The 26,168-nt window shown below is 45.0% G+C and overlaps 2 protein-coding genes and 1 long non-coding RNA gene across 6 annotated transcripts in view; all 3 read right to left on the bottom strand.

Annotated features, from left to right (window-relative positions):
- Positions 1-26,168, bottom strand: part of LOC115168576 (plexin A3-like) — a 154,573-nt gene that overhangs the window by 31,527 nt on the left and 96,878 nt on the right. For all 3 annotated transcript variants that reach the window (XM_029723979.1, XM_029723977.1, XM_029723978.1), the window contains exons 9-10: positions 25,932-26,046; positions 12,643-12,843 (exon numbers count right to left, since the gene is read on the bottom strand). In XM_029723979.1, the coding sequence (XP_029579839.1) occupies positions 12,643-12,843; positions 25,932-26,046 (316 nt within the window). The remainder of the gene's footprint in view (positions 1-12,642; positions 12,844-25,931; positions 26,047-26,168) is intronic.
- Positions 162-3,528, bottom strand: LOC115168579 (uncharacterized). The gene is made up of 2 exons (XR_003870702.1): positions 2,488-3,528; positions 162-774 (listed from the first exon to the last, which is right to left on the bottom strand). It is a non-coding gene; the product is annotated as an uncharacterized LOC115168579 (long non-coding RNA).
- Positions 21,522-25,502, bottom strand: LOC115168578 (uncharacterized PE-PGRS family protein PE_PGRS24-like). 2 transcript variants are annotated; one of them, XM_029723980.1, is made up of 2 exons: positions 24,163-25,502; positions 21,522-23,586 (listed from the first exon to the last, which is right to left on the bottom strand). In XM_029723980.1, the coding sequence occupies exon 2, from the start codon at positions 23,573-23,575 to the stop codon at positions 21,884-21,886; it is 1,692 nt and encodes a 563-aa protein (XP_029579840.1). In that variant the 5' UTR covers positions 23,576-23,586; positions 24,163-25,502; the 3' UTR covers positions 21,522-21,883. The 2 variants fall into 2 exon arrangements, with proteins under 2 accessions (XP_029579840.1, XP_029579841.1); XM_029723981.1 differs by having other exon boundaries at positions 21,522-23,490; positions 24,163-24,284.

Below are 26,168 nucleotides of genomic sequence, written 5' to 3' on the forward strand. Positions count from 1 at the left end.
AGTGAGTGAGAGAGAGAGAGAGAGGAGAGAGTGAGAAGAGGAGGAGAGAGAGTGAGAGGAGAGAGTGAGAAAGAGAGAGAGAGGAGAGAGAGTGAGAAGAGAGAGAGAGAGAGAGGAGAGAGAGTAGAGGAGAGAGGAGATAGAGAAGAGAGAGAGAGAGAGAGAGAGAGAGAGTAGAGGAGAGAGAGAGAGGGTTGCTGCAGCTACTATGTGTCTGTCAGGTGAAAGAGGGGTGGTGGTTTTTACTGCCCGTGTTTTAATTAGCAGCAACACTCAGAGCACTTAGCCAGCAGCAACCCTGAGAGAATATCGCTGATCAGCCACATCGATCCACGGCCAGAACACTTATGAGTGTTCATAAGGAGGCGATGGAAGAATGAGGGCAGACTAACAGCAAGAGAGGGCCCTGAATTTAGCATTAAAATGAGAACTTATTCCAGACCACATTAAATCATCTCTCAGTAGATTCAGAGAGAGAGCAGGTCCAGTTTGACACCCAAGATGGAAATACGGTTGCACCTGAAGGTTCCTGTTGAACCGTTAAGTCTTAATGGAAGCATCATATGCGACAAATTGTTATCCATCCATAGCTAACCTTTATCCATCCATACCTTTATCCATCCATACCTCACCTTTATCCATCCATACCTCACCTTTATCCATCCATACCTCACCTTTATCCAGCCATACCTCACCTTTATCCATCCATACCTCACCTTTATCCATCCATACCTCACCTTTATCCATCCATACCTCACCTTTATCCATCCATACCTAACTAGGGCTGGGCAATATGGACAAAATATATCGCGGTAAGTTTCACATTTTTGACGGTATTTGACTGTATTTTATATTGTTTTACAATAAAAGTTGTACATTTGCTTTATGAGTAGTGTGTGACCCTAGAGTGGCAACACGTACATTCTACATGATGTCAATGGGTCTTTCTCCATTCTGTGTGTTTTATACTGTTCAGTTCAAATTCAACCCCCCCCTAAAAATCTGCATTTTCATACATTTCTGCATTTCCAGCACTCATTTGAGATCATTTCTAAACTGCCCCGTAGGGCTGCACGATATGGGCAAACAATCTAGGACTTATTTTTAACCAAATGTTGCAACTGTGATTTGACTTGTGATTTAGAGAAAAACACTTGGGTCAACAGTTGGAATGATAATGATTATTCTAATTCTATAGTTAGAATATAATAGCGGACACTTTCAATACAGTGTTGTTTGACATGACAACGAATGAGATGCCAGGGAGGAGTTATTGTGACAGGGTAGGAACCAAAGTGTTTCCTAGGGGATTCTATAACCTTTGGCTACATTGAAGGTTCTCTCTTTGCTACTTGATGTAGCTAACATATTCATGCTTCACGTATTCCTCTTTGATTTAGAAGTGTCACGAGTGTCGTAGGGTAAAGACCAAGACGCAGCGGGAAATGTACACTCATCTTTTTTTTATTAGGTGAAGAAGGAAAACCCAAAACAAACATGTATACGAAAACACAACGACGAATAACAGGCCGGTGAGGCACAAAGCTATACACAGCACAATCTCCCACAGAACCCCATGAAAACAAACTCCCAAATATAGGACCCTCAATCAGAGGCAACGATAACCAGCTGCCTCCAATTGAAGGTCCAACCCCAATAAACTAAACAAAGAACTACAATAGACTAGATAGAACATAGAAAAATACTAACATAGAACATAGACTAACAAACCCCAAACCACATAAACCAAACACCCCTCTACCTAAATACATAGCCCAAACCACATGAAACAAACACCCCCTGCCACGTCCTGACCAAACTATAATAACAAATAACCCCTATTACTGGTCAGGACGTGACAGTACCCCCCCAAAGGTGCAAACCCCGGATGCACCTCACACAAATAACCAAAAATAACCCCCCAAAAATAAAATCCCAAAACTAAAGGGAGGGAAGGGAGGGTGGGTGCCGTCACCGCGGCTCCTGTGCTACACCCCCCCTCCCCAAACCTTTATCCACCCATAGCTAACCTTTATCCACCCATATCTCACCTTTATCCATCCATACCTCACCTTTATCCATCCATACCTCACCTTTATCCACCCATATCTCACCTTTATCCACCCATACCTCACCTTTATCCATCCATACCTCACCTTTATCCATCCATATCTCACCTTTATCCACCCATATCTCACCTTTATCCATCCATACCTCACCTTTATCCATCCATACTTCACCTTTATCCATCCATACCTCACCTTTATCCATCCATACCTCACCTTTATCCATCCATACCTCACCTTTATCCATCCATACCTCACCTTTATCCATCCATACCTCACCTTTATCCATCCATACCTCACCTTTATCCATCCATACCTCACCTTTATCCATCCATACTTCACCTTTATCCATCCATACCTCACCTTTATCCATCCATACCTCACCTTTATCCATCCATACCTCACCTTTATCCATCCATACTTCACCTTTATCCATCCATACCTCACCTTTATCCATCCATACCTCACCTTTATCCACCCATACCTCACCTTTATCCATCCATACCTCACCTTTATCCACCCATACCTCACCTTTATCCATCCATACCTCACCTTTATCCATCCATACCTCACCTAAATATATCAGAGATGAGTAAACAACCAGCACCTCCTAATTCCTCATCAGTCGAGGGACATCGGCTGTGTTGTGTGTGAGTGTGTGTGTGTGTGCGCACATGCCTGTGTGTGTCTGTGTGCACACGCGTGCATGTGTGTGGGCATGCGCGTGTTAGTGAGTGTGAAAGTTTAAATCTTTGTGCAGCTGTCCTGGGAAATATCTGGGAGCAAGTCAAGCAGGGAATGCACCAGTGTGGGTGCTGAAAGGCTGAACTGAACCTGTTCACACCAGGCTCCAAATGTCCTTACATCTATATAGGCCTAACTGAACCTGTTCACACCAGGCTCCAAATGTCCTTACATCTCTATAGGGTCCAGTTGGTTCTGGGGTTACATCTCTATAGGGTCCAGTTGGTTCTGGGGTTACATCTCTATAGGGTCCAGTTGGTTCTGAGGTTACATCTCTATAGGGTTTAGTTGGTTCTGGGGTTACATCTCTATAGGGTCCTGTTGGTTCTAGGGTTACATCTCTATAGGGTCCAGTTGGTTCTGGGGTTACATCTCTATAGGGCCCAGTTGGTACTGGGGTTACATCTCTATAGGGTCCAGTTGGTACTGGGGTTACATCTCTATAGGGCCCAGTTGGTACTGGGGTTACATCTCTATAGGGCCCAGTTGGTACTGGGGTTACATCTCTATAGGGTCCAGTTGGTTCTGGGGTTACATCTCTATAGGGCCCAGTTGGTTCTGGGGTTACATCTCTATAGGGCCCAGTTGGTACTGGGGTTACATCTCTATAGGGCCCAGTTGGTTCTGGGGTTACATCTCTATAGGGTCCAGTTGGTTCTGGGGGTACTAGTCCAGGTAGCCTAGTGGTTAGAGCGTTGGACTAGTAACCAAAAGGTTGCAAGATCAAATCCCTGAGCTGACAAGGTAAAAATCTGTCGTTCTGCCCCTGAACAAGGCAGTTTACCCACTGTTCCTAGGCCGTCATTGAAAATAAGAATTTGTTCTTAACTGACTTGCGTAGTTAAATAAAGGTTAAATAAATAATTGAGGTAAAATATGGATCAGCAGCTTCCTGGGCAGGGTCACTGAATTAACTTCCCCCAATCATATTGCTTCACTGTGTCACACTACAAAAACAAAACTCAACTTGAGACCATCCTCACTTCTATCCATCAAACAGACATATAAACTACAGTTAACCTTTTGCGATCTTGTTTTTCAGCCATTAATCGGAAATGCCTTATTTAATAACAGCATTTTGTGAAATGGTTTTAGAAGGCCAGCGATGTTCTTCACAGTCCAATGAGGTGTTACATTTGTTCAATAGGTAAACCAAATCCGGTAGGTGAGTTAATGGCAGTATTCAAAGTATTCAAACCTTGTTGGGTTCAGAAACACACAGTATACAGGTTGTTGTCATGCCCTCTTCCCAAGGCCCTGATAATGAAATCCACAGGAGAGCCATACAGTGTATTTTTGGAGGTAATATAATGTACAGTATTTCTGGAGGTAACATCATGTAGTTCTGGAGGCAGTATATTGTATTTCTGGAGGTAGTATATTGTATTTCTGGAGGTAGTATATTGTATTTCTGGAGGTAACAATGTATTACTGGAGGTAGTATAATGTATTTCTGGAGGTAGTATATTGTATTTCTGGAGGTAGTATATTGTATTTCTGGAGGTAGTATAATGTATTTCTGGAGGTAGTATAATGTATTACTGGAGGTTGTATAATGTATTTCTGGAGGTAACATAATGTACTTCTGGAGGTAACATAATGTATTTCTGGAGGTAGTATAATGTATTTCTGGAGGTAGTATAGTGTATTTCTGGAGGTAACAATGTATTTCTGGAGGTAACAATGTATTTCTGGAGGTAACATAATGTATTTCTGGAGGTAACAATGTATTACTGGAGGTAGTATAATGTATTTCTGGAGGTAGTATATTGTATTTCTGGAGGTAGTATATTGTATTTCTGGAGGTAGTATATTGTATTTCTTGAGGTAACAATGTATTTCTGGAGGTAGTATAATGTATTTCTGGAGGTAGTATATTGTATTTCTTGAGGTAACAATGTATTTCTGGAGGTAGTATAATGTATTTCTGGAGGTAGTATAATGTATTTCTGGAGGTAGTATAATGTATTACTGGAGGTTGTATAATGTATTTCTGGAGGTAACATAATGTATTTCTGGCGGTAACATAATGTATTTCTGGAGGTAGTATAATGTATTTCTGGAGGTAGTATATTGTATTTCTGGAGGTAACAATGTATTTCTGGAGGTAGTATAATGTATTTCTGGAGGTAACAATGCATTTCTGGAGGTAGTATAATGTATTTCTGGAGGTAACATAATGTATTTCTGGAAGTAACAATGTATTTCTGGAGGTAACAATGTATTTCTGGAGGTAACAATGTATTTCTGGAGGTAGTATAATGTATTTCTGGAGGTAGTATAATGTATTTCTGGAGGTAACATAATGCACTTCTGGAAGTAACAATGTATTTCTGGAAGTAACAAAGTATTTCTGGAAGTACTAATGTATTACTGGAGGTAACAATGTATTTCTGGAAGTATTAATGTATTTCTGGAAGTAACAATGTATTTCTGGAGGTAACATAATGTACTTCTGGAAGTAACAACGTATTTCTGGAGGTAACAATGTATTTCTGGAAGTAACAATGTATTTCTGGAGGTAACAAAGTATTTCTGGAAGTATTAATGTATTACTGGAGGTAACATAATGTACTTCTGGAAGTAACAACGTATTTCTGGAGGTAACATAGTGTATTTCTGGAAGTAACAATGTATTTCTGCAGGTAATATAATGTATTTTCTAGTCTTCTTCTTTTTCAAGTGAAAGGCAGGCAGCTTTGAGGAGATTAGTGGTTGTGTGTAAACGGGGGGAAGCTTTTGTGTTGGGCCATACAATGCAGCTTATCTCTGCCAGTCGTGAATTGATTTTCCTCAGGCCATGGTTCCACTGGGTCTGAAACTTGCAAGTGGAGACAAACTGGCCTGGTTCTGTCAGACAGCTCTCTGGGCTGCCGGCGAGGCGAGGCAGTGAGGTAATCTTACTTTTTAAAAAACAAACCCATCACTGGATAGAAAAAAAACATTTGAAACTAGCGCTACCCTTTAAGACTTATCCTTAGCTCTTAATGGAAACAGTTATAGCTGAACAAATGGATTGATAGAGTGACAGTGATCAGAAGGAATAGCTTCCATTTGTTCAGATATAACTGTAAATTGCGAAGTGTCTATTGAAGGGACCCATATGAAAGATACACATATTGTAACCAAGTTCATTTTATTGTAGGCATTACTATGTTTCAAAGATGATGGGTTTGGAGGATATTTAAAAAAAGATATAATTTGGGTTTATTCAAAATAAACTAATAAAGATTCAATTACACTCTGGCAAGGATCATCTGTAGTTGTCTGCAGCAGTTTAACCATCTGTCTAAATGTTTTATTTTACCTTTATTTAACTAGGCAAGTCAGTTAAGAACAAATTCTTATTTTCAATGACGGCCTAGGAACAGTAGTCGTTCTGTCGTTCTGCCTCGTTCAGGGGCAGAACGACAGATTTGTACCTTGTCAGCTCGGGGATTTGATCTTGCAACCTTTCAGTTACTAGTCCAACATTCTAACCACTAGGCTACCTGCCGCCCTGAAATGAAGAGAACAAATACTGTACTGTAAGTTGATGATGCAGTTCAGGGTTTCCACCCCCACCCCCACCCCGGGTGCATTTTTTGGTTTTTGCCCAGGACCGTTTGAGAAAAACCTTGGTGTAGACTATGAGTAGTAGAATTGGCTGTGTCGTCAATGCTGGCTCCTTCTGGTGACAGAGTGAAAATCATTTCCCCTTAATGATGAAGGCTTTCCTGTTTAATTTAATTAAGTTTCAAAATTCTAGCGACTTCAGCAAAATTACCTTTGAATAAGGGCCTTTTTCCTTCTTAAACATACACAGTAATGAACAGCGAGTCCATATTAGTGAACATAAATTATATTTTCTGCAAACCACACTTCATTTCATCATTGTGATTACCCCACTAGGAAAATATGTACTGTATGCTGCATCCTGGTGGCAGATTTAAGGTCAGACTAGCTTGATTAAAGAAACAGATAGGGTCATCTGCAATGGTCTTATTAGCCATGAAGGATTACGGCTGGTTCAGAGATGACTCCATAAACATAGAATATATCAATTGTATGTTGAGGTCATGGTTGAACTCGTGCCATCATATTTGAGGTAAGTGCATTAACCCGAGAACACCAAAGCATACTTTTCACATGATGACACTGAAACATTCTCTGTAGATTACTTTGGGAGTTTAAAAAGTGTTCAGAGCAGGCATAACTAATGCACTGATTTCTCAATTAGGGGAATGCAGCGGAGACTCTCTCCCTTTCCATTGCTGGTGCTTAAAGCAAAACAAACAGGATGAAACAGGCTCATAATTCATGCTATTGATAGCTAGATCACACCATTTAGAGGACAATTTATTTCACCAGAGCCCACCTGCTACAGAGCCCACCTGCTACAGAGCCCACCTGTTACAGAGCCCACCTGCTACAGAGCCAACCTGCTACAGAGCCCACCTGCTACAGAGCCCACCTGCTACAGAGCCCACCTGTTACAGAGCCCACCTGCTACAGAGCCAACCTGCTACAGAGCCCACCTGCTACAGAGCCCACCTGCTACAGAGCCCACCTGCTACAGAGCCCACCTGCTACACAGCCCACCTGCTACAGAGCCAACCTGCTACAGAGCCCACCTGCTACACAGCCCACCTGCTACAGAGCCAACCTGCTACAGAGCCCACCTGCTACAGAGCCCACCTGCTACAGAGCCCACCTGCTACAGAGCCCACCTGCTACAGAGCCAACCTGCTACAGAGCCCACCTGCTACAGAGCCAACCTGCTACAGAGCCCACCTGCTACAGAGCCCACCTGCTACAGAGCCCACCTGCTACAGAGCCCACCTGCTACAGAGCCCACCTGCTACAGAGCCCACCTGCTACAGAGCCAACCTGCTACAGAGCCTCACAGGCACAGTATCTACGACCTCAGAGACTGACGGGGATGCAAATATGCAACCATCACAAGAGAGAGGGTAAATACCATGGAATTATAATGACTATTTCTATGAGGAAAAAAGTGCAGAGGAGATGTTGGAGGATAAAAACAACCTCAAAGATTTATCATAAACAGCAACATATATCGGGGCTCCAGAGTGGCGCAGGTCTAAGGCACTGCATCTCAGTGCTAGAGTTGTCACTACAGACCCTGGTTTGATTCCAGGCTGTATCACAACCGGCTGTGATTGGGAGTCCTATAGAGCGGCGCACAATTGTCCCAGCGTCGTCCGGGTTTGGCCGGTGTAGGCTGTCATTGTAAATCAGAATTTGTTCTTAACTGACTTGCCAAGTTAAATGAAGGTTAAATGAATAAATATATAATATCCTCCCCTAATTGATGTAAAATGGAGCATTTTTTTACATTGACAATGAGGTGACATGTTCACAGTATCATTAACATATACGTTGGTTCATGGTAAATCTTTTCCATTAGCGGGGCCTTTGGTGTCAAGAGCAGGGCAGGTCCTTTCGAGACCTGACAAGTACGTCCTCTGAGAAACACCAAAGACGTTGGTAGTCTGATTGGGCACTTGATGAAAATAATAGAATAATGAGGGCATGCTGGTTCAGAAAGCCTGAAAAATAACATGTAAGTGTTTTTTATTCAAAAGCTTTGCTACCATGGTTCGGAAATAATGATGTTCTTTGTGAGAGCACTTTCCATCAAGAGGGAAGTGCAGAACTCGTTGTGCAAAAGGCCTTTACTCTACGTTTCCTGGGTAACACTGCCAATGCCTGTCGCTATGGGGTCAGCAGGGCTTAACAACACTTACATCCGTGGATTCATTTGGGACTATTTTAATCTTCTGATACAAAAGATGAAAAGTTCCATGTATTAAGATTCAGCCTATCAAAGTTCTACGTGTGCCATGTTTAATCTGCAACGTAAAGCATGCTGTCAAACAAAAATGCATAAAATGCACAAAAGCCCTTTACACTACCAAAGCAAATGCTTATTGAGTTTCAAAGACCCTGATTTATCATTTATTTGAAAGGCAGTGTGTATATGTGTGGGGGGGTATCATACTGATTTATTCCAGCTATGGCAGCACATTGCTGATGTCTGCAGTAAAATCAAGCGGGAAGAAACAAGCAGGCGTGCGTCTGAGCTGATTACAGTCCGTGGTGTGCCTTTTCAAATGATACCCGTATATATCGTACAGTTGGGGAACGTAATTTATGGATTGATGTGGATCAGCATGAATTATCATATAGAGTTGTCTAATCTGTATGCATGCGCACCTTAGAAAAAGGTACTGTATTTCTCTTTGGATGCAGGTGGCATGTGGGTCATGCATGATGCACCTGCTGTATTAGAACTGAAATGACATGTGTCCAACCACACCAGGAGTAAACCAGTAGTATAGCTTAGTTGGTCTATTTAGCTGGAGAAACTTAATGCATTGAAATACCAAAGTAGAAGGGAAGGGAAGAGATGGAATGTGGAAAGAGGATGTATTTGACTTCAGGCTGTATTTGGGCAGAGACAGGGCACAACCTTGTGTTGTATTTGTGCAGGATGTGATGTCAGACCCATGTGTTGTTCTCCTCTGTCCATTGGTCTGCCTCTCTGTCTGCAAACTGCTGTCTGTCTGCAAACTGAGGGCAAACTGCTGTTATCTGTCTGCATCACTGACCCAGGGCTTCTCTAGATCTATGGCATGGACATCTTTCACATGCTGAACTGCACATCACAGATCAGAGGTCAACTTCACATACAGCAGTCCTGAAAATAGACAAACACATAGCAACGTGGACATACGGGCCTCACAGCTAGTTTCTTTGGTTAATGGCAGTTCTATGTACCAGGGCTGGGTTCAATTCAAATTTAAGGGAGTCAATTCAGGAAGTGATTTGAATAAACAATACTGAAATGTAATAACTTTTCAAATAAATAGCTTGCACTTTCAGTTTATTGAGAAGTCATTGAAAATAAGCGCAATATTTTCTATTATCCAATTATAATTTTGTTAACCTGCTATATTTGGTGTATTTTGAAACGTATTTAGCAGTCTATAAATGTATATCATGGAGCACTGCGAGAGTGACAGAGCAGCTGTCTCAGGGTGAGAAAGGCCAGGCAGTGGGAAACAGTTCAGAAATGACGGTGACGGGAGACGGGAGACAGGCTTGTTTGTCCACTACAACGCCCCCTCTCTCCCAGGGAAGGGCCCTGATTGGAAGAGGAGATCGTCTCAGGGATAAGAGACCTGGTAAGAGAACAGTTATGAGGCAGTGAAGGAATAATATGAGTGGTCTGGCTGTGTGTTTAGGTCCCATGGGAAGAATCTGAGTTAGTTCCACTCAGAGAACATTTTTCATCACCAAGCAGAGGCCAGTCTCACTTAGTTTAAGCATTACAATCCCTACACTAACAGATATGAAAGAAAAACCTGAAAGTGAAAGCAAATCAAACTGCAACAGGCTAGAGTTGCCCTGTCTGGTAAAACATACTGTCACAGCTGGTGAACATGTCCAACATATGCTGAACCTAACTAACCCCCACCACAGAACAGGGGCCTCCCATGAGGACAAAAGTGCTGACTGATATCTGAACATTCTCAGCAAGAGGCAGAGTAAACAGGAGATGAAATTGATTGATTCAGCATTGCCTATCTGAGGACACTCACAATTGCATTAGCATGGACCCCATGGCCTTAAAGTTACCTGGCTACAGCACTGTGGGAATGAAGCTGCGCCACTCGTCTTGACGGCAAATTGATTGATGGCTGTTGCCTTGAGTGTTTTGGGGGGGGGGGGGGGGGGGGGGCGAACAGCACACACACCAGGGACTGAGTCTAATCTGCGGCATGTCTTTACTATGGCTAAATTACTATTCAGGAGAGATCCATCAGATGAGGGCAGAGAGACAGAGACGGGGGGATGGTGTGGCCCGCTGTGTCACAGGTAATCACACCATCTATTCATCTAAACATCCCATTCAAACAAAGAGAGAGGAGAGAGGGGGGTGGAGAAAGAAAGACAGAGATAGAGAGATACATAGGGGGGAGGGGTGTAGGTACCATTAAACAGGGGAGTCAGTGGGGGAGGGGCATCAGTGGGGGAAGGGCTAAGTAAAAAAAAAGCATTAATCTTAAAGTGGGATTATTTATTTTCTGTCAGACCGAGATGAAGCAGGGGAGTGTGAGGGAGGCCTAACATTTACAGTTAACGTTGTATATTCAATGTTTTAATTTCTCAATAGCTGTGTAGACAATGATTAGTTTACACTGGGGTCTTCAAACGATCACCCATGGAGATCCAGTGTGAATACTTATTCACTCTGTTTATCAAGGTGAATATAGACCCACGTTGGCATGCACAGTGGGTAGACAGCAGTAGCAGCATATAGCTGTCTACATGAAGAGTATTAGTCTATCCCTGTGCGTGATAAACAACTTGTTTATCTGTAGGTGAAGTGATTAAAGCACCCATCTATTTATGCTGATTGCCTCACTATATTCATACAGCTGTCTCATTGTTTACACAGCATCAGCGGTTCAATGCCTTGAACAATCCAAACCCCAATGCCCAATGCTCTAACCTTTGGGCACTCAGTTAATGGTCTACCACAAAACTACTTTTAAATTTCATTTTAAATGCATAGCCGGAGCGCGGGGCGGGGCGGGTGTCAGAGACAGAAAGAATAACGACACGGAGGAAATGAGTGATAGCGGATAGAAGGACGACAGTTGCTCTCCGTGGCAGGGTCCTTCTGAAGGCCTTCACTATGTAGCGTGCCAGGCAGCATGTGTCGGCCAGGGAAAGTACAACAATCAATCCTAACCTGACCCATTGAGGTGTGTGTGCCGGAGACGTGATCCTCATTATTAAATTGCCACGGGACATCAATTGTCCTGTCGAAGGAAGGCGGCCCACAGCCTGAGCTTTGATCTGCAGGGGTTAGGGGGGGTTAGAGGGGACACACTCCGTGGCAGAGGCCTGGTCATTTTCCTGCCCTCCTACCCCAGGAACTCTCCGGCCCATCCACCCACACCACATTCCCTTTCCATGGTGTTACATTGTCCAACCAAATGAAGAGTCACATCCTGTGACTGGCTAATTATTTTACAAGATTCCCTGGGGTTACCATGTCAACCAGATGGGTCACAAAGGGCAGCCGTCTGTGACATCACTATGAGACAGAGGGAGAGAGAAAGAGAGGGAGAAAGAGAGAGAGGGAATATGAGAGAGAGGGAGGAAGAGACAGAGGGAGAGAGAAAGAGAGGGAGAAAGAGAGAGAGGGAGGAAGAGACAGAGGGAGAGAGAAAGAGAGGGAGAAAGAGAGAGAGGGAATAGGAGAGAGAGGGAGGAAGAGACAGAGAGAGATAGAAAGAGGGTGCTACAGAGTGAGAAAGAGAGATAGATAGGGGGAGAGGAGACTCTCAATGTCAGCTCTTTGACATGCCACATGTATCACTGGGATTGAGAAAACAAGTTTAATGCTCTGAATTGATGTCTTTGCTGATTTTGTGGATAAAGTATTTTTTCTCTGATCAGTGACTCAATGAAAATTCACCTTGATTTCTTCTGCATAATATTTCCATGAGAGAGAGAAAGAGAGGAAGAGGGTAGGGAGAGGGGGTAGAGGGAGGAGGAGGGAGAGAGGGGCAGAGCAAGAGGGGAGAGGGCAGGGAGAGAGGGGAGAGGGAGGCATTCTCTGTCTCTATACCAGTATTAGTATAGGACCTGTAGAAAACTACTTCAAAAGATCAGTATATGATCAGCAGAATAGTACAAAAGTACTTATTGAGCTTTTACCTTGCACCAAGATCCCAAACCCAACAAAAATACACAAGATATTGTACAGTAAATACTGTATAAACATATTCAGTGCAGTCATATTAATACTCACCGAGGTGTTCTGGCACTGGATACAGGAGCTGTTGAAGCGTACAGCTGGGATGCGTTGCATCTTGCCCTGGATGTTAAACACACACTCATAGTTCTTCTGTCCAGACTGGGGCTGAGGAAGGTTCCGGGCTCGCAGCGTGATTGGACGAATGATCCCTGCAGGTACCAGAATGTCACTGGTGGGCAGGATCTGGGGACAGCCCTGAAAATCAACAATCACAAATAAAGTTACAAATTAACACTCTGCTCATTTTCTTTGCAAAGCCAAACCCATTACAATAAAACTGATTAATAAACATAATCATTAATTAAAACTTGGTGTACATAGCTAAGGAAGACGTATTGATTCCAGTTTATTGAGTGGTGAGCAGCAGTGAGTATCGCCCATTAGCAGCACTACTTCCACAACAGGGAGAAGGACTCCTGTACAGACGCCATTAAACGTGGGAATAGCTTGAAACCAAAGCAAAAAAGAGGTTCAAATCCCTATTACACAGCTGTTGGATACATCTCTGATTTGATGAGCCACAGGTTTCTCTGAAAATCACACTGATGAAGCGGGAAATGAATATCTTCCTTAATCCTGCATGTCTGCCTGTGCTAGTGAGGTGAGCACAGATCGAGAGCCCAGAGAGGGTCCAGGCATTTATCACAGGGACTCATATTGACATTGCAGGAAACAATGCATAAAGGATCTCGGAAGTCACAGGAAAGTCAGTATTGATGCAATGATTACAATCCGAGAAAATTGACGATGTGCGCATCCCCACCCGAGAGATACCACAGCAGCTTAATGACCCCCTCTGTATTAAAGGATATTTAGAATAATCTGTTATCCATTTAGCACTGAACAATAATCAAGGAGGCTGTAAAAGTCTGCCAGGGTGGATGTGATAAATCAAAGGCCTTGTCTGGGCGGGCGTTGGCGGCGAGGTGGGCGGGCGATGGTGGCGAGGAGGGTGAGGAGAAGCCTCTGTAGTCTGCAGGACAGACACACAGAGCACCAGCCAATGCCTCGGTGAAAATGATGCAACTCCACAGCCCACACAGCCATAAATCTTGTGTCTGGCAAGTGATTTGTAAAGGTTTATATATTGGTGCATCAATAAATCTAATTTTCATACTCTGTGGATGAAGAGAAAGATTTACTTCCTGCAGGGAGGTGGTGGGGGTGGTGTTCTGACTTCAAATGAATCCGATTTATCAGCATAACCTCTAGCATAACCTCTAGCATAACCTCTAGCTCAACTCTAGCTCAACCTCTAGCATAACTTCTAGCATAACCTCTAGCATAACCTCTAGCATAACCTCTAGCTCCACAGTAATGACAGAAGGCTCCAGACTGGAGATGGTTAGCCTTTTGGAAATTATGAATGTCTCAGATCGCTTCTCAACGCTGCTCTGTAAATTGCCAGGTTGACATTCAAAACACCAAATAGATCCACCGATATCACATATGCCACATCGAGTCACCAGGGACCTTGCATCAACACCGGGTGTGCCAGAAAATGCTACATCATGTTCGGTGTGCATACATCAAAGGCTATATGACTGCAAACCCTTCTGAATAGCACAACTTTCCCTGGTAACAGCCAAATACATTTCACCAAATTTGTACATTTTGGAAAAAGGGGAAAAATGAGGAAAGACTAGCAACATTCTGGTAACCAGGTGATGCTGTACAGTAGCACATCTCTGATGGGCTAAGAGCTACTATCTATCTGTAGAGAGCTCTATTCAATGGCTGACATAAGTATGGTGGATCTGGTTACTCAGGGCCTGAGTGGATTTCATTGCTACCTACATCAGAGTAAAAGCAGCATGGGCCTTGAAGAGCATCACAGAGAGGCTTTGAGTGGCTGGCACATCAGAAACATCATGATTCATTTAACAGAGTAGTGCAGCAAGAGCAGTAACATATTTTAGGTGAGGACTCATGACTCATGGAACTTAATGGGTTTTTCACCGTTTTCAATTATTTAAGTGGACACATTATAAAACCCCAAACTACTCCTACAAAAACTAGTTTTATCAGAAAAGCATGAATGTGTGTGTGTAATTCAAAATTAATCGTTATTTTGGTCATTCAAAATAAATGTAAGTATTCTCTAAGTCGTTACACACAGTGTTCTGGACAGAGACATTTCTCGTGGTTTCTCTCAGTGGAGTTTGAGCATTAATGAAGTCCTCTGTATGCGTTTAACACACGCATAACCCCAAGATGCCACCACCATTCATTCTCGTCTGCTAAATTTAATTAACAAGCTTTAATCGACTGCATACTAGGGGTGAAACAAGATAAGTGGTTTGTTTATCAGAAACGTTAGTGTGACATTTTAAAAAGCCCGGGGCAGGTAAGTGAGGTTTGTCATGATGAATTGAGACTCTTTCCACAAAGACAAGGAGAATAGATTTCAAATAGACTGATTCATCAAATCAAATCAAATTTGATTTGTCACATGCTTAGTAAACAACAGGTGTAGACCAACAGTGAAATGCTTACTTACGGGTCCTTTTCCAACAATGCAGAGTTAAAGATAACACGAATGCATCCGATGTGTGCTCTACTTGTAATGCTGGCTATGCTATGATACATGCCATGCAGTACATGTGACACTAATGCAGTAAGCCATGCAATGAAGGAGCAGTCCCTCCTCGGTGGTAGGCCCACAGATCTGTAACAGTATAGTCTCTGAGGCAGCTGTATATTCCCCCCTGAAGGGCCGTTCCCTGATGCTGATTAGCACCCCATTAAGGCGGCTCAGGCAGTTTACAGCCTGTTGACAGTGTTTCCATTAACCTTATTGTGCATATCCCAGTTATCACACAGCTAAGCACTTTTCTCTGTTGAAACATTAAAAGCCAGAGACGGGAGGGTGGTATAATTTCTCTCTCTCTGTCTCCCTCTATCTCTCTCCCTCTCTCTTTCTCTCTCCGTCTCCCTCTCTCGCTCTCTGTCTCTCTCCCTCTCTCTCTCCCTCTCTCTCTTTCTCTGTCTCCCTCTCTGTCTCCCTCTCTGTCTCCCTCTCTGTCTCTCTCCCTCTCTCTCTCCCTCTCTCTCTTTCTCTGTCTCCCTCTCTGTCTCCCTCTCTGTCTCCCTCTCTGTCTCCCTCTCCGTCTCCCTCTCCGTCTCCCTCTCTGTCTCCCTCTCTGTCTCTCTCTCTGTCTCTCTCTCTGTCTCTCTCTCCCTCCCGCTCGTGCGCTCATTCTCTGAGAGCAGAGTAAGCAGAAAAAAGGATCCGTTGCTGTTTTCATATACATTTCTCCACCATTGCTTAGTCACTGTTCTTTCCCTATTCCATTTCTACTCTCTTAATCTCATTTACAGTCTCTGTCGCTGTAATCCTTGAAATGGGTCCCCTACGCGTGGTAAAAAACAAAAAAACACAACCCTCCAAATCATCTGAGAGCTGCTCCAATTAAACGCTAGCTACACAGCAGACTCCTTATTCTACCTAATCAAACTCCAACGAGCAGCTTCTAAACTCAACCTGGGAAATATATGTGTTGAACACTGAGTTTGCTATTCTGGACTCCAGTGTCTTCTACAATGTATACTGAACAAAAATGTAAAGACAACATGTAAAATGGTGATCCAATGTATCATGGGCTGAAATAAGGCATCCCAGAAATGTTCCGTATTAACAAAAAAAATATTTCTCTCAAATTTTGTGAACAAATTGGTTTACATCCCTGTTAATGAGCATTTCTCCTTGCCAAGATAATCCATCAACCTGAAAGGTGTGACATATCACAAAGCTGATTAAACAGCATGATCATCACACAGGTGCACCTTGTGCTGGGGACAATAAAAGGCCATTCTAAAATGTGCAGTTTTGTCACACAACACAATGCCACAGATGTCTCAAGTTTTGAAGGAGCGTGCAATTGGCATGCTGACTGCAGGAATGGACATCACAGTTGTTGCCAGATAATTTTATGTTAATTTCTCTACCATAAGCTGCCTCCAACATTAGAGAATTTGGCAGTAAATCCAACCGGCCTCACAACCACAGACCATGTGTCACCAGGCCAGCCCAGGACATCCACATCTGGTTTCTTCACCTGTGGGATCGTCTGAGACCAGCCACCTGGACAGCTGATGAAACTGTGGGTTTGCACAACCAAAGAATTTCTGGTAGAAACTGTCATGAACCGTCTCAGGGAAGCTCATCTGCATGCTCATGGTCCTCACCAGGGTCTTGACCTGACTGCAGTTCAGCGTCGTAACCAACATCAGTGGGCAAATGCTCACCTTCGATGGAGAATTCTGCTCTTCACGGATGAATCCCGGTTTCAACTGTACCGGTCAGATGGCAGACAGTGTGTATGGTGTTGTGTGGGCGAGAGGTTTGCTGATGTCAACGTTGTAAACAGAGTGCCCCATGGTGGCGGTGGGGTTATGATGTGGGCAGGCATAAGCTACGGACAACTGACATTTTTTTGCATTTTATCGATGGCAATTTGAATGCACAGAGATACCGTGACAAGATCCTGAGGCCCATTGTCATGCCATTCATCCGCCGCCATCAGCTCATGTTTTAGCATGATAATGCATGGCCCAATGTCGCAAGAAGCTGTACACAATTCCTAGAAGCTGAAAATGTCCAAGTTCTTCCATGGCCTGCATACTCACCAGACATGTTACCCATTGAGCATGTTTGGGATGCTCTGGATCGACGTGTACAACAGCATGTTCCAATTCCCGCCAATATCCAGCAACTTCGCTCAGCAATTGAGGAGAAGTAGGAAAACCTTCCACAGACCACAATCAACAGCCTGATCAACTCTGTGAATGAGGCAAATGATGGTCACACCAGATACGGACTGGCTTTCTGATCCACACTCCTACCTTTTTTTAAAGGTATCAAATAAAATAAAAATGTTATTAGTCACATGCGCCGAATACAACAGGTGTAGACCTTATGGTGAAATGCTTACTTACAAGCCCCTTAACCAACTATGCAGTTCAACAAATAGAGTTAAGAAAATATTGACTAAATAAAGTAAATAATTTAAAAAAATACAAAATAGCACAATAAAATAACAATAACGAGACTATATACAGGGGGTATGTGCAGGGGTACAGGTTAGTTGAAGTAATTTGTACATGTAGGTAGATGTAAAGTGACTATGCATAGATAATAAACAGCGAGTAGCAGCAGTGTACAAACAAAGTGGTGGGGTGTCAATGTAATAATCCGGGTTTGCCTTTTGATTAATTGTTCAGCAGTCTTATGGCTTGGGAGTAGAAGCTGTTAAGGAGCCTTTCGGACCAAGACTTGGCACTCCGCTACCGTTTGCTGTGTGGTAGCAGAGAGAACAGTCTATGACTTGGGTGACTGGAGTCTTTGACCATTTTTTGGGCCTTCCTCTGACACCGCCTGGTATATATGGCAGGAAGCTTGGCCCCAGTGATGTACTGGGCCGTTCGCATGACCATCTGTAGTAGTGATGCAACTGGTCAGGATTCACTCGATGGTTCAGCTGTAGAACTTTTTGAGGATCTGGGGACCCATGCCACATCTTTTCAGTCTCCTGAGGAGGAAAAGGTGTTGTCGTGCACTCTTCACCACTGTCTTGGTGTGTTTGGACCAAGATAGTTCGTTGGTGATGTGGACACCAATGAACTTGAAACTCTTGACACATTCCACTACAGCCCTGTCAATGTTAATGGGGGCCTGTTCGGCCCACCTTTTCCTGTAGTCCACGAGCAGCTCCTTTGTCTTGCTCACATTGAGGGAGAGGTTGTTGTCCTGGCACCACACTGACAGGTCTCTGACCTCCTCCATATAGGCTGTCTCATCGTTGTCGGTGATTAGGCCTACCTGTTGTGTCATCAGCAAACTTAATGATTGTTGGAGTTGTGTTTGGCCACGCAGTTGTGGGTGAACAGGGAGTACAGGAGGGGACTAAGCACGCACTCCTGAGGGGCCCCAGTGTTGAGGATCAGCGTGGCAGATGTGAATAATGCATTTTTTTCAATTGACTGATTTCCTTATATAAACTTTAACTCACAAAATCTTTGAAATTGTTGAATGTTGTATTTATATTTTTGTTCATTGTAGATAGATATAAAAAAATGATAACTAATAGAAAAGCAAACACCTTTATAAAAAAACTGTTATGATATCATAGCTGACATGGAAATATTCCTTGATGACAGAGGTGGAATCAAGCCAGTTTGTGCAACAAACACCGGTAGACTGAGATATTAGAAAGTTCTCACATACAGGCTGTTATCAATAACAAAGCATGCAGGGAACCAATCTGATCTTGATGTTTTACTTGTAAAGTGTTTTGTAATGTAAAAACAAGATAGCTTATCATCACTCCTGTATGAGAAGAGAAGACTGGGAAGGGGGCCTTGACCCTGTGTAGCTCCTCCGCAGGGCCGGCGTGGCAGTAAAGTGGCCTCTGGTTACACAGTGAGTAATGGGCCACTGGTTTCTGTGCTGGGGGCTCAGTAATGTGCTGCTGGTGAAATCTGTGCACAGTGTCACTTCCTGATCCTCTGTGGCTGCTGCCCACCACTGAGTGCCAGGACCACTTCCTTGCTTTCTGCTGGGATAATGGCTCCTCTGTCACTCATCCCACAATTAATTACTGGGCCTTCACTCGTTAATAAAGGGCCGTCCCACTGAGACACAGCACCGAGGGTAACAGTTGTTTTGGAGAGCCCAGCAGCACATCATTTGATCTCAGGGGTCCTCTGGGAAATGCCAATATAACAACTTGTCTTTGAGCTCTCACTAAGTATTAGGACTCTCAGTGAGACATCCCCCCTGAGCTCTCACTAAGTATTAGGACTCTCAGTGAGACATCCCCCCTGAGCTCTCACTAAGTATTAGGAGTCTCAGTGAGACATCCCCCCTGAGCTCTCACTAAGTATTAGGACTCTCAGTGAGACATCCCCCCTGAGCTCTCACTAAGTATTAGGAGTCTCAGTGAGACATCCCCCCTGAGCTCTCACTAAGTATTAGGAGTCTCAGTGAGACATCCCCCCTGAGCTCTCACTAAGTATTAGGAGTCTCAGTGAGACATCCCCCCTGAGCTCTCACTAAGTATTAGGACTCTCAGTGAGACATCCCCCCTGAGCTCTCACTAAGTATTAGGACTCTCAGTGAGACATCCCCCCTGAGCTCTCACTAAGTATTAGGAGTCTCAGTGAGACATCCCCCCTGAGCTCTCACTAAGTATTAGGACTCTCAGTGAGACATCCCCCCTGAGCTCTCACTAAGTATTAGGAGTCTCAGTGAGACATTGCCCCTGAGCTGGTGGGGAGCTCCATTTAAGCCTAACTATCTGCATGGCGTTATTAACTGAGACTCCTAATGTGGGGGAAAATGTGAGACGGAGCAGGCAGCACAGTATCTATGTACCTGTTTGTCTGTTGGTCTCTGTGGCTGGCTGGCTGGCGGAGCCAGAAGATTCTCCTCATATGGAAAATCGATTCCTACTTTGATCCTCTCAATTGAGGAGCTGAGGCTGAGAATAAAAGAGCATCCTTGGTCGTGAACAACTCTGCTATCTCTCGGTTTAACAAACCAATTAATGTAGAACAAAAAAAAACCTTTCTCTCAAGCTTATTTAAAAACTCTGTAGGCATGATTTGGACTACCAATAGTTCTGCAGCACACATCCTATGTTAGATCTTTTTAAACCCATATCAGGTTTCACAGATTCAAAACATTCCGCTCTCAGAAACCAAACAGTTAACTGGTGTTCGTCCCCACAGGGATTACCTTTCCCACCCTAATGAACCTGGTGAAGGACCAGTAATGAGGGACCATCTATCCAATGTCAGTAGTCATCATCATAACATCACTGAATGCACTGACTAATGATGCCCGTTTATTTAAATGACAACACATTACTCAGGGCTTGAACATTCTAAACAGTTTTATATATACATCATAACATCACTGAATACACTGACTAATTATGCCCGTTTATTTAAATGAAATTACTCAGGGCTTGAACATTCTAAACAGGTCTATATATACATCATAACACTTTTCTTCAATAGATAGGTGGGAAAGGTGTTTGTTTTTCATTTCTCATTTCCTGTGAGCCATGCAGCCTTGTGGAGGATGGTGAGTTTGGACGGAGCTTAGCTATTGCTCTGATCCAGTCCTATCTCTCTCTGCACACTCCCGGGCTGAAGAAGGCCACTGTGCTGTGGATTATACAGTAGAATCTGGCTGGCTGGCGTGTCCAGTGCCTTGGGGGAGCAATACATCTCCTCCCTACAGCCCACACCCGTGTCTCTCTGTCTGTTTGTCTTCTTTGGAGTGCCCCCGCTGTTTCTCTGAAGCACCTCTCCAACCCAGGGCCAAAACAGCCATGGTGGCACACTGGAGGACAGGGCTGCAGATGAGACACGCTCCACTGAACACACAGACAGACAGACAGACAGACAGACAGACAGACAGACAGACAGACAGACAGACAGACAGACAGACAGACAGACAGACAGACAGACAGACAGACAGACAGACAGACACGCATATGCTATTGTAAAGTGGTTGTTCCACTGGATATCATAAGGTGAATGCACCAACTTGTAAGTCGCTCTGGATAAGAGCGTCTGCTAAATGACGTAAATGTAAAAAATATGCACACAGACACAGACACAGAGACACTTGAAACCTGGACAATCGACACATTGATCACTGGACAGAAACACTATCAGTTGAATAATAGACTAAGAAGAAAAACTCTGGCAGCCAGCTGGCCCACATCAAAATGCTTTCTTCCCCCTGGCTTTACTTAACAGCAAATGACAGTGAACTTGTTGAATCGCAGCATACCAGTCCAAGCCTACTTCTAAAATCCTCCCATGATATGTGTGCTCCTTTGTGAATCAACCTTTCTTTCTTTCTCTGTGGGAGCAGAGGAAGAGGAGAGTATCCTGGCCTGCTTCTCCAACATATTCCCCCTCCAGTATCAACAGTGCATGAGTCACTCTTTTTCGCTGAGTAATTCCTTTTTTTCAGGGTGAAATAAGGAGATTGTCAATCGTGGCACTGGGGGGCAAAGAGTCTGGCGAGGCTGGGGCAGGCTGGGGGAGGCTGTGACGGGTAGGCCCTGCCCACCCCGCTGCCGGCTGCCTCTGTCTGATAAGGCCAGATAAGGCATCTCTTTGATGTTCAGTTAAGCGTAAAATTCTAATGTGCCAAAAGCCGAAGGGTGCGTGTTTCCACCCCCCTGTTACAAAGGGACGCTGCTCCTCTTTTCTCTTAATATCCCTTCTCTCCCCTACCCCCAGTCACTCCTGAGCCTGGTTCTGAACATCCCTTCTCTCCCCTACGCCCAGTCACTCCTGAGCCTGGTTCTGAACATCCCATCTCTCCCCTACCCCCAGTCACTCCTGAGCCTGGTTCTGAACATCCCTTCTCTCCCCTACCCCCAGTCACTCCTGAGCCTGGTTCTGAACATCCCTTCTCTCCCCTACCCCCAGTCACTCCTGAGCCTGGTTCTGAACATCCCATCTCTCCCCTACCCCCAGTCACTCCTGAGCCTGGTTCTGAACATCCCTTCTCTCCCCTACCCCCAGTCACTCCTGAGCCTGGTTCTGAACATCCCATCTCTCCCCTACCCCCAGTCACTCCTGAGCCTGGTTCTGAACATCCCATCTCTCCCCTACCCCCAGTCACTCCTGAGCCTGGTTCTGAACATCCCTTCTCTCCCCTACCCCCAGTCACTCCTGAGCCTGGTTCTGAACATCCCATCTCTCCCCTACCCCCAGTCACTCCTGAGCCTGGTTCTGAACATCCCTTCTCTCCCCTACCCCCAGTCACTCCTGAGCCTGGTTCTGAACATCCCATCTCTCCCCTACCCCCAGTCACTCCTGAGCCTGGTTCTGAACATCCCTTCTCTCCCCTACCCCCAGTCACTCCTGAGCCTGGTTCTGAACATCCCATCTCTCCCCTACCCCCAGTCACTCCTGAGCCTGGTTCTGAACATCCCATCTCTCCCCTACCCCCAGTCACTCCTGAGCCTGGTTCTGAACATCCCTTCTCTCCCCTACCCCCAGTCACTCCTGAGCCTGGTTCTGAACATCCCATCTCTCCCCTACCCCCAGTCACTCCTGAGCCTGGTTCTGAACATCCCATCTCTCCCCTACCCCCAGTCACTCCTGAGCCTGGTTCTGAACATCCCTTCTCTCCCCTACCCCCAGTCACTCCTGAGCCTGGTTCTGAACATCCCTTCTCTCCCCTACCCCCAGTCACTCCTGAGCCTGGTTCTGAACATCCCTTCTCTCCCCTACCCCCAGTCACTCCTGAGCCTGGTTCTGAACATCCCTTCTCTCCCCTACCCCCAGTCACTCCTGAGTTTGGTTCTGAACATCCCTTCTCTCCCCTACCCCCAGTCACTCCTGAGCCTGGTTCTGAACATCCCATCTCTCCCCTACCCCCAGTCACTCCTGAGCCTGGTTCTGAACATCCCTTCTCTCCCCTACCCCCAGTCACTCCTGAGCCTGGTTCTGAACATCCCATCTCTCCCCTACCCCCAGTCACTCCTGAGCCTGGTTCTGAACATCCCATCTCTCCCCTACCCCCAGTCACTCCTGAGCCTGGTTCTGAACATCCCATCTCTCCCCTACCCCCAGTCACTCCTGAGCCTGGTTCTGAACATCCCATCTCTCCCCTACCCCCAGTCACTCCTGAGCCTGGTTCTGAACATCCCATCTCTCCCCTACCCCCAGTCACTCCTGAGCCTGGTTCTGAACATCCCTTCTCTCCCCTACCCCCAGTCACTCCTGAGCCTGGTTCTGAACATCCCTTCTCTCCCCTACCCCCAGTCACTCCTGAGCCTGGTTCTGAACATCCCTTCTCTCCCCTACCCCCAGTCACTCCTGAGTTTGGTTCTGAATATCCCTTCTCTCCCCTACCCCCAGTCACTCCTGAGCCTGGTTCTGAACATCCCATCTCTCCCCTACCCCCAGTCACTCCTGAGTTTGGTTCTGAATATCCCTTCTCTTTTATTTATTTATTTATTTTACTGTTATTTTACCGTTATTTTACCAGGTAAGTTGACTGAGAACACATTCTCATTTACAGCAACGACCTGGGGAATAGTTACAGGGGAGAGGAGGGGGATGAATGAGCCAATTGTAAGCTGGGGATGATTAGATGGCCGTGATGGTATGAGTGCCAGATTGGGAATTTAGCCAGGACACCGGGGTTAACACCCCTACTCTTACGATAAGTGCAATGGGATCTTTAATGACCTCAGAGAGTCAGGACACCCGTTTAACGTCCCATCCGAAAGACGGCACCCTACACAGGGCAGTGTCCCCAATCACTGCCCTGGGGCATTGGGATATTTTTTTTTTATTTGTATTTTTTAAAATAAATTTTAGACCAGAGGAAAGAGTGCCTCCTACTGGCCCTCCAATACCACTTCCAGCAGCATCTGGTCTCCCATCCAGGGACTGACCAGGACCAACCCTGCTTAGCATCAGAAGCAAGCCAGCAGTTGGATGCAGGGTGGTATGCTGCTGGCTCTCCCCTACCCCCAGTCACTCCTGAGCCTGGTTCTGAACATCCCTTCTCTCCCCTACCCCCAGTCACTCCTGAGCCTGGTTCTGAACATCCCTTCTCTCCCCTACCCCCAGTCACTCCTGAGCCTGGTTCTGAACATCACTTGCTGAAAAAAACCCATTGCAGTAAAGTCTGAGCCTGGGCTTCTCAGCTGGTCTGTGGCCCAGTCAAGTGTGTAATCAATGTGTACTGAGAAGGGTAGGATTGATGCAAAGCCATTATGAGATGCAGCCTTTTGTAAGCCCAATTACTCTGGTGTCACTCTCTGTCACTAAACCATCATTTGGCCAAGTTGGATGGTTTAGCGCTCTCAGGGGCATTGGGGAATGAGCAGAGACAGACAAAGATTTTTATATAAAACATCAAATAACACACTGGACCAAATATTGTGAGGTACCATGGAGAGAAAAAAATCACACAGTACACTCTAGATTCCTGGAAGATCTTTTAGGGGCTCTTCAAATTGAAACTGTGGGGGAACCTCTATAAGTTCTTTGAAGAACCACATTAAAAGGGCTCTTCAAAGAACCCCCTTTAATGGTTCCTCGAATAACCTTTCGGGTTCATTTAAAAAAAATATGATTATTAATCAGCATAACACTAACAACAATAACACAATATTTTAGTTGTCAGTGTTTATAATGATTTTAGTGGAAAAGCAGAATTCAAAAATGTAAATATGAGGTAAACTCCCAGCAGAGCAAGTTCAATCAGTATATCCTCTGGCGTGTTGATGTGTTGATATCCTTCGTATCCACAGCCAGAATGATTTTACAGTGCATGGTGATCGAACAGGTTTCCTGTTCTATTCACTTTGAGGAGAATTCTTATACCACACTATATAGCACAAGCTCCTTGTTAACCAAGTTCGCCCATCTTAAAGTGCCAGCATATAAACAAAAGGAAATTACATTTGCTTTTAAAAAGATGGGAGAACAACATTTCTATGGTTCAATATGACAAAGAATGCCAAGTTTAGGACTGAATGGGACTTTGAGACCACTCCAAGAAGCTAGCTCCTGAACAGTGCAGAAAATGGGTCCCAGCAGTAGCTAGCTCCTGAACAGTGCAGAAAATGGGTCCCAGCAGTAGCTAGCTCCTGAACAGTGCAGAAAATGGGTCCCAGCAGTAGCTAGCTCCTCAACAGTACAGAAAATGGGTCCCAGCAGTAGCTAGCTCCTAAACAGTGCAGAAAATGGGTCCCAGCAGTAGCTAGCTCCTGAACAGTGCAGAAAATGGGTCCCAGCAGTAGCTAGCTCCTGAACAGTGCAGACAATGAAAGAGTGTTGGGCCAGTAACCGGATGGGTGCTGGATCGAATCCCTGAGCTGACAAAGTAAAAATCTGTCGTTCTGCCCCTGAGCAAGGCAGTTAACACACTGTTCCCCGGGCGCCAAAGACGTGGATGTTGATTAAGGCAGCCCCCCCACACCTCTCTGATACATTCAGTTAGACAACTGACTAGGTATCCTAAATGGTTCCAGCTGTAGTGAATCACACACAAAACAATGGGATAGCTGTGTTAGATAATGGGGTCAGCCTGACCCAGGTTCAAGGGGTCATGACCAGGTTGGATTCTCCACGGGCTGTAAAGGACCGCATCGCTGAGATCCTGTGAATAACAGAACCAGGCAGGCAGCTCCACGGACACACTTCCTGTCACCCTGGCGGCCTCATCCTGTGTTCAGTCTGCTGTGAGATGGCTATTCATTATTGTCTGTGTGGGCAGTATAGTCTCTTACCTCCACGCTGCTGACGCGTCCCTCCTGGAAGGAGCACTCTGCCAGGTTGTTGGTGCAGATGTGGCGGTATTTACACCAGTTACAGGGGAAGGGGCTGCTCACACATGAGGTGCACCTGGGGAGAGAAGGGGGAGAGTTTGAGCTCTCAGATTAAACAGCCAGAATTTGACAAAAGGGATCCAATATGTCATCAATCTCTGCTGCTGGTAAGCCTGCAGGAACACTGGGCAAGGTTAG

The sequence above is a fragment of the Salmo trutta genome, chromosome 30 (genome assembly GCF_901001165.1).
Source record: "Salmo trutta chromosome 30, fSalTru1.1, whole genome shotgun sequence".
Classification (NCBI taxonomy): domain Eukaryota; kingdom Metazoa; phylum Chordata; class Actinopteri; order Salmoniformes; family Salmonidae; genus Salmo; species Salmo trutta.

Bases quoted from the DNA above. Each gene is read 5' to 3' on its own strand.
- LOC115168578 (XM_029723980.1), bottom strand. From the start codon at position 23,575: ATGGGATGTTCAGAACCAGGCTCAGGAGTGACTGGGGGTAGGGGAGAG.